This window comes from Megascapheus bottae, chromosome 14, assembly GCF_031878675.1.
Source record: "Megascapheus bottae isolate mThoBot1 chromosome 14, mThoBot2.hap1, whole genome shotgun sequence".
Lineage (NCBI taxonomy): Eukaryota > Metazoa > Chordata > Mammalia > Rodentia > Geomyidae > Megascapheus > Megascapheus bottae.
In genome coordinates this window covers 11,372,036-11,392,752 of record NC_143522.1, presented here as the reverse complement: position 1 = coordinate 11,392,752, position 20,717 = coordinate 11,372,036, and the positions used below count along the sequence as shown (strand labels likewise).

The 20,717-nt window shown below is 44.0% G+C and overlaps 1 protein-coding gene and 1 pseudogene across 1 annotated transcript; one reads left to right on the top strand and one right to left on the bottom strand.

Annotated features, from left to right (window-relative positions):
• Nucleotides 1–5,166: 5,166 nt before the first annotated feature.
• LOC150054667 (acyl-coenzyme A thioesterase 2, mitochondrial-like) lies at nt 5,167–11,142 on the bottom strand. The gene is made up of 3 exons (XM_090344441.1): nt 10,610–11,142; nt 8,886–9,088; nt 5,167–6,725 (listed from the first exon to the last, which is right to left on the bottom strand). The coding sequence occupies exons 1-3, from the start codon at nt 11,073–11,075 to the stop codon at nt 6,147–6,149; spliced, it is 1,248 nt and encodes a 415-aa protein (XP_090200567.1). The 5' UTR covers nt 11,076–11,142; the 3' UTR covers nt 5,167–6,146.
• A 4,909-nt stretch (nt 11,143–16,051) lies between these two features.
• Nucleotides 16,052–17,184, top strand: LOC150054666 (high mobility group protein B1 pseudogene; annotated as a pseudogene).
• The last annotated feature ends 3,533 nt before the right edge of the window (nt 17,185–20,717 follow it).

The window sequence follows — 20,717 nt, the reverse complement described above, 5'->3', positions numbered from 1 at the left end:
TCCCTGCATTTCACCTTCTTGGGCTCTCTGCTTTGCCCAGTCACTTACCTTCACCTGCTGCTTTTGTTCAGTCTTGTGAATGATCAGACCAGTGCTAAGTGCCTCTCTTCTCCCATCTTGCTCTTGCTGAAATCAGTGTCCTGGTTATAATATGTGTCCTATGGTATGAATGCTGTTAACATTGGGGGAAGCTTGACACCTAGAAGGAACGCTACCATTGCTGCAAGATTTGTGTGAGTATAAAGTCAGGTCAACATAGACATTGCAGAAAAAGAATATTAAGGTCCTATCTGAGAATAATGAAACCACTAGAGAAAATACTTAGTCCTCTGTGTCCAATTGTAGAGTTAATAAAAACCTGTCCATGTCAGATCCTCCTTCTCCATATCATCAAACAGGAGCAGAATCTTCAGGGAATTTGCATTAGCTGTGAAATTGTGTCTAACATCCCTTGAAACCCATGACTACTTTTTTTTCTGCCTCAAAGCTTCTGGCTTTGAGTGTCATAAGTGTCTCCAGAGGAATCAGATAGTGCAGCAGTTGATAGGTTTCTCTTTAATATTTCCAGAAGGACTCTCTACACTCAGGGTTATTAGGTTAAATGGAAGGTAGGGTTTTCATAACACCTACTTGGCTGGCTAGCTGGGTACAAAAAGAGCTTATTCTCCTGAGTCTTCTGTTGGCTTACTTCCCGGAACACTGAATGTAGTCACCTAGTTGGATGCTTGCCATAACCTTTACTCTACTTTCAACTCATAGTAAGAGTTGAAGAGATGAACTCTGTCAGGTGCCACACTGGTGACTTCTGCAACTTCATGAAATCACGAGAAAGCAAGATCAAATGGCTGGGCCATGCAACTGTTGTCTAAACAGAAAGGGCACATTGACTTACCAAATACACCACAACCATCTCTGTTCACTACTGACACCATCTGTGCTGAGTAGTTCTAACTCTTAGGAAAAGTAGAATGTAAATTGAGAAAAAAAGGAATGCCAGTTTTTGTGTACTGGTCTTAGGGTTTGAGCTCAAATCCTGAGTACTATCCCTGAGCTTCTTTTGTTCAAGGATAGCACACTGCCAACTTGAGCGAAATTCTATCTCCATCTTTCCTTTTGGTAGCTTATTGGAAATAAGAGTCTTATAGACTTTCCTGCCGAGGCTGGCAAGCAATCACTAATATTTGGTGATGTCAGTGTTTGGGATTTCAGCTATTCCAATAGGTGTCTGATGATTGTCTAGTTTTAATTTGGAAATCCATGATGACACATGACTGTCAACATTTTCTCATGTATTTATTTGTCATCTATAGTCTTCACGGGTGATATATCTATACTGCCACGTTTTGCTCCTTAGGTTGCTTCCTTATTGTTTAAGAATTTGTTACTATTTTGGGTACGAGTTCTTTTCATTGTTGTTGTCAAACTCAGGGCTTGGGTGCTCTTCCTGAGCTTTTTTTTTTCTTTTTTTTATCAGTCCTGGACCTTGAACTCAGGGCCTGGGCACTGTCCTTGGGCTTTTTCAATGCTAGTGTTTCATTACTTGAGCCACAGCACTCAGGCTTTTTCTATATGGTACCGAGGAATGGAACCTAGGGCTTTGTGCATGTTAGGCAAGCACTTTACCACTAGGCCACACGCCTGGTCTTCCTGAGCTCTTTTACTCAAGGCGGGTGCTCTACCACTTTGTGACACAGAGCCACTTCCAGTTTTATGGTGGTTAATTGGAGATAAGAGTCTCATGAGAGCTGGGTGCTGGTGGCTCGTGCCTGTACTCTTAGCTATTTAGGAGGCTATGGATCACAGCCTCTTGAGGATCACAGTTTGAAGCCAGCTCAGGCTGGAAAGTCTGTGAGACTGTACATGTGCTTTGCAAATAGTGTGCAGTGTTTTTTTTTTAATTCTCCTAATAGTAAAACAATTTTTGGGGGTGGAAGTAAAGTGCTAAGATCTGAACTCAGGACCATATGGTCACTAAGCAGGTATTCTACCCCCATTCTACCACCTAAGCCCCATTCCTAACCCAGGGAAAATACCTTTGAGACAAAGTCTCACTAAAGCTTCCAAGACTGGTCTTGAACTCCTGGACTCAAGTAACTATCCTGACTCAAGCAGCTTGGGACTCTGGGTGTGTACCACTGTACCTAGCTAAAGTATATTTTTCTGGGGAGTTGAAGTTAATGCCTTCCCTTTTGCTTGCTCTTCCTTGCACCATACCTCGAACTTGTTTTTCACTGATTGTTATTTTTACCATAGGGTCTCACTTCCCACCTGGGATTATACATCTCATTCTGCCTACTTTAACACTTCCTATAATTGCTGGGATTGCAGGTAAGAATTGCTGTGTCCAGCTTCCTTCCCGTGAGGCAGTGTTTCATTGACTTTTCAGCCTGGGTTGGCATGGAACTGGAACCTCTTGTTCTCAGCCTCCCACATAGCTTTTGACAACACACACAAGGTACTGTGTCCAGCTATAGGTTTAGAAGGGGTCTCATAAATATTTTATTTTCCTCTTAGGCTAACTTGGATCTATAACTTCTTGTTTGGAGCTTCTCAAGGAGCTAAGATTTATACACAGGATCCACCAGTTTCTGAATTCCAGGATACTTTGTAAACTATCAGTTCAGTTGAAACAAATCCACTGGTATTTACCATGCCCTGCTTGCTGAAATAAGACACTCCCTAGACTATTACAGGTTTCACAGCTTATAGTAACAAACACATCCGAATTTAAGTCCCATTTCCCTCCTCAGTTGCATTTGCACACTCCTCATTGAATTTTCCATCTGGTTAGTCTGCAATTTGCACTCAGAAATCTAAAATTCAGATGGCAGTGTTTGGTCACATCTTTCCTCCTGGAAAGATGGTGGTGATGTACCAGTAGCATGAAACGTGGGTACCTGCTATATTGTAGGTGACTGGGAAAGGTGGTCTCTTATCAAGCTACACTCTTTCTTCTGTTACCACGTGAAGAGGAAAAACAAAATAACATCATCACCTGCCAAACTATGAGGCAAGTGTGACATTTAGAAAGCCAAGAAAACATAGTCATGGCTTGGCCTCTCTGACCATTGGAATTCAGGTTCAAAATAGCCACGTTTCTACAGTATTGTCTCTACAGTCAGACCTCGTCAGGTCTGATTGGTCCATCAGGTCCATCCTTGATGACTAATGCTGTGGGATCTTAACACTGAAGCTGTGAAATCTCATTCTTGCCTTTTCATGGGACTACAAGTCAGTAACAGATTTCAACTAAGCAGCATTGTTCCCAGAGTAACATGGTCCCAGATCCCAACATCTGGAATCTTCTATTATAGGATCTGAAAAAGATCATGCCCCCCAACCCATTCTCACCTAATTGAACTTAGCACAGTTTACTGGATTGCTTTAAGAGTGGTACTTCTGGCCTAGGTCAATTTGTATAATTCAGGGAATATTTCAGAAGAGCACTGTGAAAGTGATAGTATTAGAGCTTATAGAAAAAAATGGATCAGATTGATTAGATAAATATAGATAAATAATTCCCAACTGGAAAAAGGTGGAAAGTGAGATTCTAAAAGGGAGGTAGAGGGCTGGGAATGTGGCCTAGTGGTAGAATGCTTGCCTACCATGCATGAAGCTCTGCCTGGATTCGATTCCTCAGTACCACATATACAGAAAAAGCCAAAAGTGGCACGTACTATGGCTCAAGTGTCAGAGCTCTAGTCTTGAGCAAAAAAGTGTTCAAGGACAGTGCCCAGGCCCTGAGTTCAAGCACCAGGACTGGAAAATAAATACATACATACAAAAACAAATGAGAGGTTAAAAGGGTAATTTGGTAGTTGAGAGAATGAGATAAGTCACTGACCTGTTTATCACTATACTGGCATGGGAGGATAAATTGTGGCTTATAAAGGACTCTGGGAAGGAAGACAATTTCAGCTGCTAGAATAAGTCAGTGTTTCTGCTTCTGCATCTGGCGGTGGTTCTTGGGTCACTGATAGTATACAGGCTAACATTTGGGAGGGGAAAAAATGAACTTGGAATGGAGAAAATTTGAAACCTGTTGCCATCTCTGCTTTGTCTCTTGCCATATTTAACCACATTCACCTTTAGAGAGCAAAATCTACTATTCATTCTACTTCTTGAACTTGACAAGGAAGTGGTAATATCTTTGAATACCTAAATGACATTTGTTTGACCTTAGAAGAAAGTCACATGCTCAAATGGTAAAGAACAAGTAGGTAAGCTGGACACTGGTAATTCATGCCTATAGTCCTAGCTATTCAGGAGCCTAAAATCTGAGGATTATAGTTCAGAGCCACAGACAGGAAGTTCATGAGTCTTATTTCCAATTAACCACCAACAAGCTGGAAGTGAAGCTGTGCCTTGAGCATAAAAGCTCAAGACAGTGTTTAGGCACAGAGTTCAAGCCTCTGGACACACACACACACACACACCGAGAGAGAGGGAGAGAAAGCGGGAGAAGGAAAGGGAGAGGGAGAGGAAAGTCCATGATTCTTCTGTTGTTAAACTATGTTTGTTATAAAGCCTTCATTTATGAATGTAGAGATGAGTGAAAGATAAGAAGAAATCCTCTCTTATAGCTGTGATACTAGGCACGTACCCTGGCGGATTACTTGAGCCTTCAGATGTTATGAAGGCCTTTGCTTGCACTCATTCCTTTACTTGCACATAGCAGAGTTGTGGGCTTAATGCTTGGCACAGAAGCGATGTCCTGGAAGGACTGTTTTCTTCCCCTGCTGGTTGGCTCCTTCCTAGAAGGAAATTATTTGGCAGTCATCCATGCTGCTGTGGTACAGGGATTGTCCAGGTAAAAGGTGATCTTTCCCCCACTACTTGATAATTTTATGAAATCAAGATTGCCATTAAATGACACAAAAGAAAAAAGTTCTCTTTTATTGTTACACTCATACCTTAAGGCATAACATCTGAAAAGATACAGACCAAAATTATCCACCAAAACTACTAGGAGGCAGGATGGAGACAGTGGTAAAACTATTGCAAACATTAGAGGACATAATAGCTTGGTGTGTAATGTTCCAGACTGTAAATACACATCGATTCTGGATACAGTGTTTTGGAAAGGCACTTTCGGTTTGTTTGTCATTGTATGAGACAAGGTCTCACACAAACTACAAGTTGGCTTTGAACATATGATCCTCTGTCTCAGCCTCATAGGTGGTAGGCACTTACATTATTTAAAGAGGAAAAAAGCACCTTAAAAGGCTTCTAATAGCTGGGCATTATTGGCTGACATCCTACCTCTTTAATAGACTAAGTTCTGAGGATTGCAGTTTGAGCAAGTCTGGGAAGGAAAATCAATGAGATTTAAATTTACAATAAAGTACTAAAAACAAACAAATAAGCAAACAAAAAACCCAAAACTAAAGAGCCAGAAATGAATCTGTGGCCCAAGTGGTAGACTGACAGCTTTATAAAAAACAACAACAACAAGAAAAAGCTCAAAAACAGCACCCAGGCTAAGTTCAAGCCACAGGATAGCAAAATAAACAAAACAGCCCCACGGTGTCCATTTCCGTAATTCTAGCTACTCAGGAGTATGAGATCTAAGCATCAAAGTTCAAAGCCAGCCCAGGCACAAAAGAACCTGAGACTCTTATCTCCAATTAACCTCAAAAAAAAAAAAAAGGGAAGTGGGGCTTGGGTCAAGGCTAGGGTGGTAGCCTTGAGCTGCAGAGCTCTGGGACAACACCCAGGCCCAGGGGTAGGGTGGTAGAATTGAGCTGAAGAGCTCAAGGACATGGACCAGGCCAATTTCAAGACCCATGATGCACAAAAAAAAAAAAAAACAAACTTAAAGAGACATAATAAGGGGCCAGGAGTTTGGCCTAGTGGTAGAGTACTTGCCTAGCATGCACAAAGAACTGGATTCAATTCTTCAGTACCACATACATAGAAAAAAGTCAGAAGTGATGATATGGCTCAAGTGGTAGAGTGATAGCTTTGAGAAAACCCAAGGACAGTGCTCAGATTCTGAGCCCAAGCCCAGGATTGGCAAAAAAAAAAAAAAAAAAAAAGACATAATAAAACTTTGAAATGAACTAATTTTCAGGATATTTTTAGAATACATTTTTATCTTTTATCCTAAAGCTGCAGAGGATGAGTGGTGTTTATTGGAGGGCTTCCTAATTCTTGCCACTGAAGTGTTTGTGGAAGAAAGTCTGGAGTTGCTTCCATGCATCCACCTGGGCCACAGCATGAGCCCTGGGTTCCCCTCCAAACAAGATATTAGCACCAACCAAGAGGTGCATGCCAGCCCTGCACAAGGGGAAGTAAGGGGGCTCAATATAGTGCCCTGCCTCAGGGTAAAGGATGATCTGAGGCTTCTCCTTCCCATGGGCCTGCAGGCGCTTAGAGGCCTCATTTGCATAGAACTCGCTCTTCCAGTTGTGGTCATCCTGACCTACAAGGAACAGGAAGGAGGTGTCAGCCCTTTCCACAGGAATGAAGCTCTTCTCTTCTACCAAAGGGCTTTGCAGGCCTTCTACCACATCCATGATGCCATCTTTGGTGATCTTGACTTTGTCTCTGAGCAAACTCACAGAGGGCACAGATTCATCCTTATAGTATATGGTTCCCCCCACGGCAGCCACAGAGCCATTGATGATGACAGCAGCCGTGACACCCTTCAGGAAAGAGGTGACAGCAAGGCCGAGTTCACCTCCTTTGGAATGCCCAAGGAGCCCAATGCCAGGACCCTTTACCTGAGAAAGAGATGCAAAACAGAAGGGGAATGAGTCTCAAACTGTACAGTGGAGGGAGCGATGCCCAGGCTGGCTCAGGTGGACGTGGGCCTGCCTCTGGGCTCTCCCGGTTCTCTAGGTTACACGTCCTTCCCCCTTGCCTTCCTCTCCACAATTTCTCCATCACATTCTTGGTGACTTCAATGACATCCTGAGGTGTTCTTCTCTGCTTCATTGCCATTATCTCTCCTGTTCTCATTTCCCACCTCTTCTTGCTTGGATTTCATGCTTCCTCAGTGTAAGTGCACCTTGCAAACATTCTCATTACCTCTTTTTATTACCTCTTGTGCTTTCTCCTACTGGCCTGGAGAAGGCCACCTCTCATGGAACCTCCCTGTTCACATCCTCCAGGCCACTGCTGGGCTTGGGGAATGAGGAGCTGAGCACTGATTTCCACCCAGTGAGCCTTCACAGTGTCACACGTCACTGGTGTTTTGCTTTCCCCTTCTCTGGAGTCATCTACATCTTCTGTCTCCTCAGCTACTTCAGCCCTCACACCCCCCTCAACTTTCCACTATATCCTGGAAACTGAAGCGAATGCATGGGGGAGTCTCAATTTTCCACTGCCTAGTCCACCCATTTCCACACCAAGTCAAGTTCTTGGGTGTCCCTCCTGACTGTCTGAAAGGCCACCATCGAGTTGTGTTTGGGGAACCATAACTCCATTCTCTAGGATTGCCTCTTGATTTTCCTCCAGCTCTCTCTACCTTTATTAAGCTTTCCCTACTGCTTCTTTCCTTTCATGTACTTTCTGCTCTATTAGTGACAATTTGTGACTTCAGACAAAATAATAACTGTCCTGATGTTTTGTTGTTGTTTTGTGGGGCTTGAACTCAGGCCCTGATGCTGTCCCTGAGCTTTTTCACTCAGTGCTAGAGCTCTACTACTTTGAGCTACAGTGCCATTGTTGGTTTTCTTGTGGTTAATTGGAGATAAAAGTCTCACGGCTTTTTCTGTCTCAGCTGGCCTCCATGGGGACGTTTAGATATCAGCCTTCTGTGTAGCTAGGATCATAGGTATGAGCCACCAGCACCTGGCCACTGCTGAGATTTCCTATTCCCGTTCATAACAAACCTGTGAGAACAGTTACGTAGATTTGTTTCTCTTTTTTTCTTAATAACTCACTCAATGCTATCAACAGTAGTGTGGTTGATTTTTTGAGTTTACCACAAGAATGACTCCTGTCCTTATATCCTAGTGGTTCATGTAGTAAATAAATGACTCTTGGGCTCAAGTATCAATAAAGACATTTGAATCACCCTAGGTCTTCAAAGCAGAAAGGAGGTATTAAAGTGTTGGACACAGAAATTGACAAAAATCACATAGCTACTTAGGAGGCTCAGATCTGAGAATCACACGTTGGAGCCAGTCCAGGCAGACGGTTCCTCAGAGGTCTCATGTTTGGCCAGGTGCTGGTGGCTCATGCCTGTAATCCTAGCTATTCAAAGGGGTGAGAGTGGAAGATCACAGTTGAAAGCCAGACTGGGTAGTAAAGTCTGTGAGATTCTTAACTCTAATTAACCACCACAGTGGTTCAAAATGGTAGAATGCTAGCCTTGAGCAAAAGAGCTCAGGAACAGCACTCAGGCCTTCAGTTCAAGCCCCACAATTAACAAAACTGAAAGAAGACCTTCTTATGTTCAGTTAAGCCAAAAGTCAAAAGTAAAGGTATGGGAGCCTGGAGTTTGGCCTAGTGGTAGAGTGCTTGCCTAGCATGCACAAACACCAGGGTCGATTCCTTGGTACCACACACATAGAAAAAAAGCCAGAAGTGGTGCTGAGGCTCAACTGGTAGAGCTCTGGCCTTGAGAAAGTGCAAGGACAGTGCTCAGGCCCTGAGCTCTAGCCCAGGACTGGCAAAAAAAAAAAAAAAGTAAAGGTATGGGTCAACTTGTGGGTCAGCCAAGAGGAAAAGATAATAAAGATCATAAGGCTTTAAGTGTTCAAGTACCAGTAGGAGCCAATAAACACACAGACACAGACAAAGACACGCACACACACACACACACACACACACACACACACACACACAGAAGTAAGGAAGGAAATGGCAGGCAGGGGCAGAGCATGAATGAAGAGGAAACCTGTTACCTATCCCAGAAAACCCAGAGAAGATCTAACCTCAGGGTGACTGCGCAGGAAGTTCAGAGCTTCTTCAAAGTACTCCATGTGCATGGCATCCATACCCTTGGGGAGGTCGTCGTAGTTGTAATAAGCCAGCGCCATCACAGCAAAACCCTTCCCAGCCAACAGACTTGCTCGGTACTCCAGGAGGCCTCCTCCAACTCCAAACATGTCCACAATCCCCGGATAGGGCCCAGGTTCTTGGGAAGAAACAAGACAAAACAATAGTAAACAATTCCTGAAACTCTTTGCAGTGGTATCAAAAGCCATTTGTTGACTACAGGAGGATGAACAGAGTTTCCCTGGTCAAAAACACTGAAAGAGGAAGGCGCCGGTGGCTCACACATATAATCCTAGTTACTCAGGAGGCTGAGATCTGAGGATCGCAGTTCAAAGCCACCCTGGGCACTAAAATTTGTAAGACTCTTATCTCCAATTAACCACCAGAAGCCTGGTAGTGGCACTGTGGCTCAAGTGGTAGAGTGGTAGCGTGGAGCTGAAGAGCACCCAGGGATAGCACCCAGACCCACAGCTCAAGCCCTACTACCAACACCCCCTCAAAAAAAATAGTTTAAAGACTAGAGTGGCTAAGACTAATTCCACATCCCCTCAAAGTCCCTCAGATTTTTACCAAGATCATGGACTGCTTTTTGATATAAACACTTCACTTCACAGGCCATGGATACAGCTAGCTCACTGAGGAGAGTACTTGCCTACTATACATGCCTGATGCCAGAAACATAGCCAAGACTCTCACTTGCTGTCTGAAAAGTGAGTGCACACAGATTCCAAAGGCTACATTCCTCCTGGATGATTCTAGGCATGGGATTTTTCCACATTGAGGAAAGTGTGTCTTTTAATATTCCCAGGAACTCAGCAAGTACCTGACAGGCCTCACTCTGCAGCTGGGCTCCTTTGTCCCCTAGTACCATCCTAGGTTCTGTGCACCTCTCTTGGTTTTCTTGACAATATCACCCTTCTTATTTGGCTGATGTTGTGATCCTTATCTCAGTGCAGTAACAGTGGAGATGCTGCTGGGGATGACTGGGTGACACTCCTCTGTGGTGATTCTCCCAGCTGCGGTCCACTCAGTTTGACTGCTAGAACTCTGCCTCCAGCCACTCATCAGTTCTGTCGTGGTGGACATTTAGATTGGTGGTGGACATTTAGATTTGTCTGTAGGTCCACACGGGTTGTGACAAGGAAGAATAATGTATCATGCATGTAATGGAAAACTTTCTACTTCTACTCTTTGGAGGATCACTTTTCCTCCAGTTCTTATCAACAATTGGCAGGACAGACTTGTAACTGGCTGCCACTCCTGAGGCCTTGCAATGAATGGACTCAGTAGTTGTATTTCTCATTTCCTTGATTACAAAGGAGTCATTGGCGGTGAGTGTTTATTTAAGAATCTCAGCCCATGTCCAGTTGATAGGAAAAGGCCTTCCTCCTCCTGTAACCGCTACTTCACATCAACCTCCACCTAACGGGTGTGCATGGGAGCAAAGTTGTTAAAGAAACTGAGAAGCAGACTTCTCAAAGACCTTAGGAAAGCTGAACTGTCCCATCCTCCAGGTCCAGCTGCCAGTCGTTGCATTCCTCCATCCCATCCTGGTCTCCTTCGCACCCGAGAGTGCAGCTGCAAGTTCCCTCTGTGCTTTGGTGAAAGCACAGGACCCAGGGCAGTGACTTGTGAGCAAAGAGGCCGGCAGGGGACTCACCTGGCGGCAGGAAGAGGGTGGCCCGCACCCGGCCCTCGCGCACCGGCACCCGCCGCACCCCGGCCGCCATGAAGTGCCGCTCGTGCACCGCCCGCGCCAGCACCCGCCCGCCGTCGGGCCCCGCGGGCTCGTGGCCGTCCAGCACCTCCAGCTCCAGCGCGAAGGGCGTCTGCACGTCGCGCTTGACCAAGCGCCAGAACGGCTTGTCGGGCTGCAGGGCCCAGAGGAGCCCCATGGGCTCGAGCCCCGAGAAGCTGCCGCCCAGCGCGGGCGCGCGCTGCAGGTCCAGCTGGCCGCGGGCGTCGGCGCGGTAGCGCGCGTGGGCCCGGAAGAGCGCGCCCTTCTCGTCGCGCAGGGACGCGCGCAGCGCCACGGGCTGCTCGGGGGCCAGGCCGCGCACGGCGATGCGCACCGGCTCGTCCCAGCACACGCGGCCCGCGGGCTCCACCACCACCGTCACTGCCATCTGGGTCCGGGGAGGTAAGTGGATGGATTGGCCTGGAATAATCCTGGCTGGAGAGAGGTAACTTGAGGCCTTCGGTCCCTAAGGCCGGGCCGGAGCCGCCCCACTCTTCCCATTGGCTGGGAGGCGCCGCGTGTGGCCACCTAGCGTTGGTTGGCTGGGTGCAGCAGCGCCTTGCATAAAAGCCAGTCTATCAAGAGCATGAGTCTTGCTTTAGGGCCTGGGGAGTGCAGGGATGGATACATGAACACCCCAAAGGTTGGCATGGGGTGTAGATCAGTGGTAGAGCGTTTGCCTGCCATTTAACAAGTGTGAGAACCCTCTGTAGATCACAGCGCCGCAGAAACACCAAAATTGAAAGATTGGGAAGGATTCCCCCCAAAACCTAATGATTTTGCTTATCTTAGGCATCCCGGGTGAGTGGAACTCTGGTAATCCCTGAGAAACATAGCTTCGATCTCCCTCATCCTTCAGCCTTTCTCTTTTTTCTTCAAAGCCTTCTCTCAGCCCTCAAGGGCTCTGGAGTTCTTTCCAGAGACCATCAAGGCTGTGGTTGATTCTGTTCAGGGTGTTTAACCAGGTGTGTGTTCTCAGAATCTAGTTTCTATTTCTCAAAAGGTTTGCACGTAGCTAACACCTAAAACCATTTAGCTAACACCCCTGTGGTGTGAGGACCTGGGGAAAGAGAGGATCGTTCTCCCAGCTGACACATCTGGTCACTGGACAGTGCTATTTGGATTTGATCAATCATTGATCAGTCATAGGTCCATCCAGAAAAACAAGTTGCCTGAAACTTTTGTCATTTATGAAGTATTTCACCAAGGAAGTATCTACAAAAGCGAGGACAACAGGTTTCTTGTCTGTTATGTTTTTATTTTTAAAGAAAGACACAAGGCAGCACTGAGGATTGGAAGGGTTAGACCTAATTGGTAGGCCCAGGGGCTGTCTGGAAAGCCCTATGATGATGATGTATAATTGGGGAAGAAGCAATACCTTGATTTCATTCTCTTCTTGTTCTACAATGCATTATCCCACCTTTCTTTGGCTGAATCTAATCACACAGCTCAGAGTCCTTGTACATCGAGTACAATGGTAAAGGGAGAAAGATACAGGGAAAGCTTGTGGCATTTGAAAGTTCAAGACCTTTTCTTTTTAAAATGTTATCAGACTAGGGAGTTCAAGTTGTAGCTCAGTGGATGAGCTGCTTATTTAACATGTACCAAGCCCTGGGATAGATCCTCAGCACCACAAGAAAATTAAGCAAAACAAATAAAAGTTCTTAGATTTAGGCCTTAGGTCTGAGAATTCAGTGGTCTTTCCCCCATTTGACCGAATGAAGAAAGTATTGCTGATATTTGAAATATTTGATATTTCAAGTGTAATAAGCTAGGGCCTGGTCTAGGAAACTCAGCTTGTAAAGAATTCACCTGGGATACTGCAGCCCCCAGTGCAAATATTGAAAAGTACAGGCAGAGTTCAGAAATGGTGCAGGCAGCTCTTCTTCTCCATCCCTGATGCCCAGGTTGCTGTGAGACCCACAGAAATGGCTTAGTGACACATGTGGGAAAAGCAGCTGAGACTCTGGCCTGGGCCCAGCCACTCAGAACACCTTCACTGGGGGAGATCTGTGCCTAAACATTGCATGGAAGAAGCAGGTGCAGCACAGAACAGATCACAGGGCTGCCCGCAATCCGCAAAGTGTCAGCTGCCATAGAAAATTCTTGGTGCTCCTGCAGGAAAGTGGCTCCACACAGTCCTGGTGTTTGTGCAGTGTCTTGATGATGGCTGTGTGAGTTTAATACCCAGAAAGAGGATATACTGTGCCACAATGAAACCAGAACATCAGCTTCTGTTCCCTTAACTAGGGCTTAGGACTTCATTGATAGACAAAATCTTCTGCTGATTCAGGACACTGGATACACACACACACCTATATATACACATATCTATGTATGCACATACATATGTGCACATGTATATATATGTGGGTATCTACAGATATATATATATATATATATATATGTATATGAACACTCACCCAAGGCATCTCTGAAAGCGTCCCTGAACTTGTCCATGGTTTATAGTCCCTGGCTTTCAGTGTGGAAAGGGTAAGGTAGTGGGACAATGGTACCTGAATCTGCACTCGCTGTGTCATCAATGAGAAGAGTCACATCTTCCAATCAGCTGATAGGAACAATTAATGCTAAGGCATAAATATTTGATTCTAGAATTCAGATGTTTAAAGCTAATTTTTCTTTTTCTCCTGTGACATGGATTCTATCAGTGGTGATTCAGAGATTTTCCTACAGACCCACAATGTGTTATACAACTATGTCCAAGGTCATGACCCTAGAGCATATTGGTTTGTTGCCCCTCCTGCCTTTCTTTTACTCTGGGCCTATGAGAAAAGGAGACCCACTTCAGATGTTCATTTAGTTTTCTGTGGTTCTTGGATGAACCACAGAACATGACCTTGGACATAGTTGTATAACATGCATGTAAGGTAGGTAAGATAAGAAAAGGCTACTTGATTCCATTTTGTATAGTCAATGTGCTACACATTTGAATGTTTGTCTGAAGACTGCATAGCATAATTTCAGTGATACTCTCATTGTTAAGAATATTATTGCCAAGGGTAATTTCAGGATGAATATTCTGCTTTTTTTTTTTTGGCCAATCCTGGGACTTGAACTCAGGGCCTGTGCATTGTCCTTGGGCTTTCTCAAAGCTAGCACTCTACCACTTAACCCACAGCATCACTTCCAGCTTTTTCTGTGTATATAGTACCAAGGAATTGAACCCAGGGCTTCTTGCATGCTAGGCAAGCACTGTACCACTAGACCAAACTCCTGGCCCCAGCAAGGGTAATTTCCTAATTTCAGTGTTAGTTATATGTGAACATTAGGGACAGTTTGATGAGGGAAATTTTTGCTTTGCAAGGTTTACATAGGTGTAAAATGATTTCAAAGAGAAAAGATTAGAAGACAGGCAGGTCTCCAGGCACAGTGGCTTCTGCCTGTAATCTTAGCTACTCAGGAGGCTGAAATCTGAGGATTGTGGTTTAAAGCCAGCCCAGGCACTGAAGAATGAGAGACCCTCATCTCCAATTAATCACTAGAAAATGGAAAGTCAGGCTGTTGTATCCTTGAGCTGAAGAGCTCAGGGACAGCGACCAGGTGCAGAGTTCAAGCCCAATGACCCACCAAAAAAAGAAGGAGAAGAAGAGGAAGAAGGAAGCACAGGCAGGAATATCCATTGATAAGAACGATAAGACTATCAGAGAGGATTGGAGTCAGCCGTGTCCCACCTGTAGGGTAAATGTAATCTGTTTCCTTCAGATCCTACCTACTCTATATCCCTCAAGTGCTTCAGTTCGTTTGATTGGATGGAAGTTGGTAGATATTATATTATATATGATCTTGTGTCAAAAATTCCTAGAAATTCTCGGACTGAGACTTATTGTTTGCTCAGAGAACCTGACATTGTGATGTTTCATGAGGGCTACTTGTCTCTCCCTGTGAGGGGCCTCATCCTTAGTTTTTTTGTTGGTCGCTCATGGGTCTTGAACTCTAGGTGCTGTCCCTGAGCTCTTCAGCTACCACCCTATCCCTGGAGCCACATGCCCACTTCCAGTTTTCTAGTGGTTAATTGGAGATAAGAGTCTCAAGGACTTTAGTGCCCAGACTGGCTTTGTACTGCGTTCCTCAGATCTCAGCCTCCTGAGTAGCTAGGATTACAGGTGTGAGCCACCATGCCCAGCTCATCTTTAGTCTTTAAGAGAACGTAGTCATCAGCTTTCAGTTGCTGTGACAAAAATACATAAGACTATCAGCTTATAAGAAAAAGATTTCTTTTGACTCCCAGTTTCAGAAATTTCAATCCATGGTCACTTTGCCCCATCGCGTCGGGTTTGTGAGAAGACATCATCATCAAGGCAGGAGCTGAGCTGAGTTGCCCATCTCATGGCAATTAGAAGGGAAGAGGTGCAAATACCTCTTTCAAGGTTATCCCATGTCTCACTTCCTTCCATTAGGCTCTGCTGCCTGGAAACTGAGCTTTAAGCACAAGGCTTTTGGAGGTCAGTTAGGGTCCAGTCATACCAGAAGGTTCCCAATATTCAGGAGAGTTATATGGAAGTCATAATGTCCAAAATAGACTGACTGGGCACAGGAGAAACTCAGCAATATCCTGGTGAACCCTATCTTGGCTCACTTCCTAGTACCGTGTTATATAATTCACCTACTTGATTCCTTGCCAAGACCTTTCCCCTACTTACAGAACATGGATTGCTTTAGTAATTTTCTTAGACTGTCAATAAGCATGATTATAGATTTGGTCACATAGCTATTGTATAAACAAAATATAATACTGGCTTACAAAAATACAGTATTTGCACTGCCTGTGGTGTCACAGTCCTAGATACTCAGGGGGCTGAGCTCTGAGGGTCACAGTTCAAAGCTAGCCAGGGCAGGAAAGTCTGTGAGACTTTTATTTCCAATTAACTGCCAAAAGTGAGAAACCAGAAGTGAATCTGTGGTTTAAGTGGTAGAGTACCAACCTTTAAAGAAAATAAAACGCTTAGGAACAGTGCTCTGGCCCTGAATTCAAGCCCCAAGGCTATCACACACACACACACACACACACACACACACACACACACACACACACACGTATTTAGTAATTATCTCTGACTGCTCACTATTTATTTCCTCTAAGAGTTTTGTTCTTGATTATTGGAAAGGGGAGGATTTAAATCTTTGAAATGCTAGGAATATAAATTTCTTTGTGTTTGTTGAAATGAAATCACTTGTGCTGTTGTCCTCTAAAAATCTCATAATTAGGATCATAAAAATTGTCATGCCAATCTAATGTGAAAATAGATCATCTGGTCCTCAGTGTTACATTCAAGGATATTGCTACCATTAAAATGCTTTCCAAGAGACAGCGCAGGGGCAAGTGAGAGCCGGACGGGCACCGGGCGACTCTGTGCCTCGCAGAGGAAAAACTAAACATGGGCAAAGGAGATCCTAAGATGCCGAGAGGCAAAATGTCATCATATGCATTCTTTGTGCAAACTTGCCGGGAGGAGCACAAGAAGAAGCACCCGGATGCTTCAGTCAACTTTGCAGAGTTTTCTGAGAAGTGCTCAGAGAGGTGGAAGACTATGTCTGCTGAAGAGAAAGGGAAATTTGAAGACATGACCAAGGCGGACAAGGCTCGTTATGAAAGAGAAATGAAAACCTACATCCCTCCTAAAGGGGAAGCAAAAAAGAAGTTCAAGGATCCCAATGCACCCAAGAGGCCTCCTTCGGCCTTCTTCTTGTTCTGTTCTGAATATCGCCCTAAAATCAAAGGGGAACGTCCTGGCCTGTCTATTGGTGATGTTGCAAAGAAACTGGGAGAGACAGGAAACGACACGGCTGCAGATGACAAGCAGCCTGAAGAAAAGAAGGCTTCTGAGATGAAGGAAAACCATGAAAAGGATATAGCTGCCTACCCAGCTAAAGGAAAGCCGGATGCAGCAAAAAAGGGGGTTGTGAAGGCTGAAAAGAGCAAGAAAAAGAAGGAAGAGGAGGAAGAGGAGGAAGATGAAGAGGATGAGGAAGATGAGGAAGATGAAGAGGATGAGGAAGAAGAGGAAGAGGATGATGATGAATAAGTTGGTTCTAGCGCAGTTTTTTTTCTTGTCTATAAAGCATTTAACCCCCCTGTACACAACTCATTCCTTTTAAAGAAAAAAAATTGAAATGTAAGGCTGTGTAAGATTTGCTTTTAAACTGTGCAGTGTCTTTTTTTTTGTGTAGTTAACACACTACCGAATGTGTCTTTAGATAGCCCTGTCCTGGTGGTCTTTTCAATAGCCACTAACCTTGCCTGGTACAGTATGGGGATTGTAAATTGGCATGGAAATTTAAAGCAGGTTCTTGTTGGTGCACAGCACAAATTAGTTATATATGGGGACGGTAGTTTTTTTCATCTTCAGTTGTCTGACGCAGCTTATACGAAATAATTGTTGTTCTATTAACTGAATACCACTCTGTAATTGCAAAAAAAAAAAGTTGCAGCTGTTTTGTTGACATTCTGAATGCTTCTAAGTAAATACAATTTTTTTATTAAAGAAAAATAAAATAAAATGCTTTCCACATTCATGCTGATAAATCTGTCCTGTCTTTGTCCTAGAATCCTTTCATCAACCACAGTATAGCCCAAGCTGGCCAGCTGGTGGCTCACACTTGTAATCCTAGCTACTCAGGAGGCTGAGATCTAAGAATCAAGCTTCAAAGCCAGCCCGGGCCCAAAAGGACCTGAGACTCTTATCTCCAATTAACCTGTAGAATTGGGGTTGTAGGACAATAGCCTTGAGCTGAAGAGCTCAGGGACAGCGCCCAGGCCCAGGGGTAGGGCAGTAGCCTTGAGCTAAAGAGCTCAATGACAGTGCCCAGGCAGAGTTCAAGCCACATGACCTCCCCCCCAATATATATATATATATATATACTTCAGCCAGGTGTGGTGGCTCACACCTGTAATCCTAGCTACTCAGGAGGCTGAGATCTGAGGATCGAAGTTCAAAGCCAGCCCAGGCACAAAAGTCCATGAGACTCTTATTTCTGATTAATCACCATAAAACTGGAAGTAGTACTGTGTCTCAAAGTGGTAAAGTTCTAGACTGAACTGAAGAGCTGAAGAGGCCCTGGAGAGTGCCCAGGCCCTGAATTCAAGCCAATGGCCGAGAGGAAAAAAAAAAAAAGAAATCACAAAGGTAATTACTTAGGTAATACTGAATAACAATCTGATAATCCGAAGTTCTCCAAAGAATAATGATTTTTTTTGCAATAGATTTGTATTAGGAATAGACATGTCACAGTAAACTATGGGCATGTATTAGGATGAGTTAGGCATGTATTAGGATGAGTTTTCTCTCCCTCCCTCCCTTCCACCATCCCTCTTTCCCTTACTTTCTCCCTCCCACCTTCCCTTCCTCTCTTCCTTCCTTACTTCCTTTATTTTTATTTTGTGCCATTCTAGGACTTGTACTCAGAGCTTGGGCACTGCTCCTGAGCTCAAAGCCAAGGATAGGAAGAGAAAGGCAGTAACAAAATAGAAGTCATAAAACAGAATAAAGGAGTGATCAAAAGATTAAGATGGCAGTCTATATTTCCAAATATACTGATGCTTCTAATTGTCTCCTGCCATACAGAGAACAGTATTGCATCTATGAAATTTTTTTTTCAAAAAACACTCCTGAATAGGAGTGTTCCTTGGGGGAACCAAGTAATGTTTCCACTGTTGCTTACCAAAGTATAGTCTGTCGAATTCATATAACTATAGATAGCTTAGGAAGTTTCTCTAGGTCTAGATAAGCACTCTAACATTTGCCCTTTCTTTTTTTTTTTTTTTTTTTTTGCCAGTCCTGGGCTTAAGCTCAGGGCCTGAGCACTGTCCTTGGATTTTTCTCAAGGCTAGAACTCCTTTACCACTTGAGCCTCAGCACCACTTCTGGCTTTTTCTAAGTATGTGGTACCAAAGAATCGGACCCGGGTCTTCGCGCATGGTAGGCAAGCACTCTACCACTAGGCCAAACTCCCGGCCCTCCCAGCCTTTTCTTATTTTAGTTATTTTTTATTTTTGCCAGTTGTAGGACCTGAACTCAGAGCCTGAACAGTGTCCTTGGACTTTTTCCTCAAGGGTAGAGCTCTACCCTTGAGCCACAGCACCATTTCCAGCTTTTTTTCTATGCATGTGGTGCCAAGGAATCAAGCTCAGGTCTTCATGCATGCTAGCAAGCCCTCTACCACTAGGCCAAACTCCTGGCCCATTTTAGTTATTTTTGGAATAGTGTTTCACATTTTGACAAGGGCTGGCCTTAGATTGTGATCCTCCTGTTTAGTGCCTCCTCCAAGGCTCCAACTTTTCAGGCATGTGCCACCACCCTCAACTTCTTTGAGATGAGATCTCACTAACTTTTTGCCTCGATTGTCCTTGAACCATGAGTCTCCCAATTTTTGCTGGGGCCACTGCACTTGGCCCTGTTTGATCTCCATTAAACAATTTTATGACCCTCATCAGTTAGTACATTAGAATTTGGTAAGTTTTTATTTCGTCTATTATTCTTAAAACTATCAGAAAACTATGCTCAAGAGTCTTGTTAGAGTCTTCTCCATAAATCTGGTTGCAAATGTTTTCAGAAAAGAATGAAAACTAGATGATAAAAGTCTTAGCTTACGGGCCGGGAGTTTGGCCTAGTGGTTAAAGTGCTTGCCTAGCATGCACGAAGACCTGGGTTCAATTCCTCGGTACCACATACATAGAAAAAAGCCAGAAGTGGTGCTGAGGCTCAAGTGGTAGAGCTCTAGCCTTGAGAAAGTCCAAGGACAGTGCTCAAGCCCAGGACTGGCAAAAAAAAAAAAAAAAAAAAAAGTCTTAGCTTACATTTTTATTGTAGTTCATCAATCGAGAAGGAAGTTCAGCTATTTCTCACTGTCTATGTCCTGACTAAAGTGATCATAACTCACAGTGACCCTGAGACTTCTATAAATCATACAGTCTTTAGAGCACTCTCATTAATAACATATCCATATAAATATAGCATAAAGAAGATTAAGTACCAGTTTATTATTTCACCATGTTTTCCATAATACCATATAACCAGTAGGCCTAATAAGCTTATTATCAATTTGAGAGCTACATACCTTGAGAATGTCAAAGGGCCCAATAGTACAAAAGTCTTAATTTTGAAAGTTGATCCTGAGAAAGCCTGCCAAATGTGTCAAAGGTCTAAAATGGGATGACACATCATTGTGAAACAATAGTCACTCATTTAACCAGCATGATTTTACCTGGGTTATAAGCCAGTTATAAAAGTTAAAAAGTGATTTAAAGGTTTTAAAATAAAATTTAAACCTTTTAATCAAAAGGTTTCAAATGGCTGGGGGATGGTGACTCATGCCTATAATCCTAGCTACTCAGGAGGCTGAGATCTGAGGATCAAGGTTCAAAGCCAGCTCAGTCCCTAAAGTCCGTGAGACTCTTATCTCCAATTAACCACTAGAAAACTGGAAGTGAGAATGTGGATAAAGGGGTAGGGTGGTAGCCTTGAGCTGAAGAGATCAAGGACAGTACCCAGGCCCAGAATCCAAGCCTCATGACCGACTAAATAAATAAATAAATAATATATAGTTATTTAGGTACCCAAAAAGTCTGTATTTAGGTTATGTGTGTACTTCTATTATGGAATGTAAACAGTGTATGGAATGTGCAGTAACAGGTACTTAAAGGCTGCTTTTAAGAACTGACTACTTACTTGAGTCTACAAACAAAAAGCAGGGAAGCTTTTTATCCAAACCTTCTCCATTTCCAACTCATGTCCATTTCTCTGAGCCATTCTTACCCTGCACTCACTTTACAGCCATCTTGGAATCCAGGAAGGATTGGACCACTAGCCAGGTATCAGTGACTTGTTTCTCCTAACCAGGCTGCCCTGCCAAAGCAATAAAGCTGTATAACTTCTGCAGAACCTCTCTTAATGCAAGGACTGAAAAATGACCATCTGATCACACTTATGTCTGAGACTGCTGATCTAGGCTTCCCTCCTTCTCCCTATTCCCAATTCTTTGTCTATTCAAAAACTCACCGCCCATGTCTGAA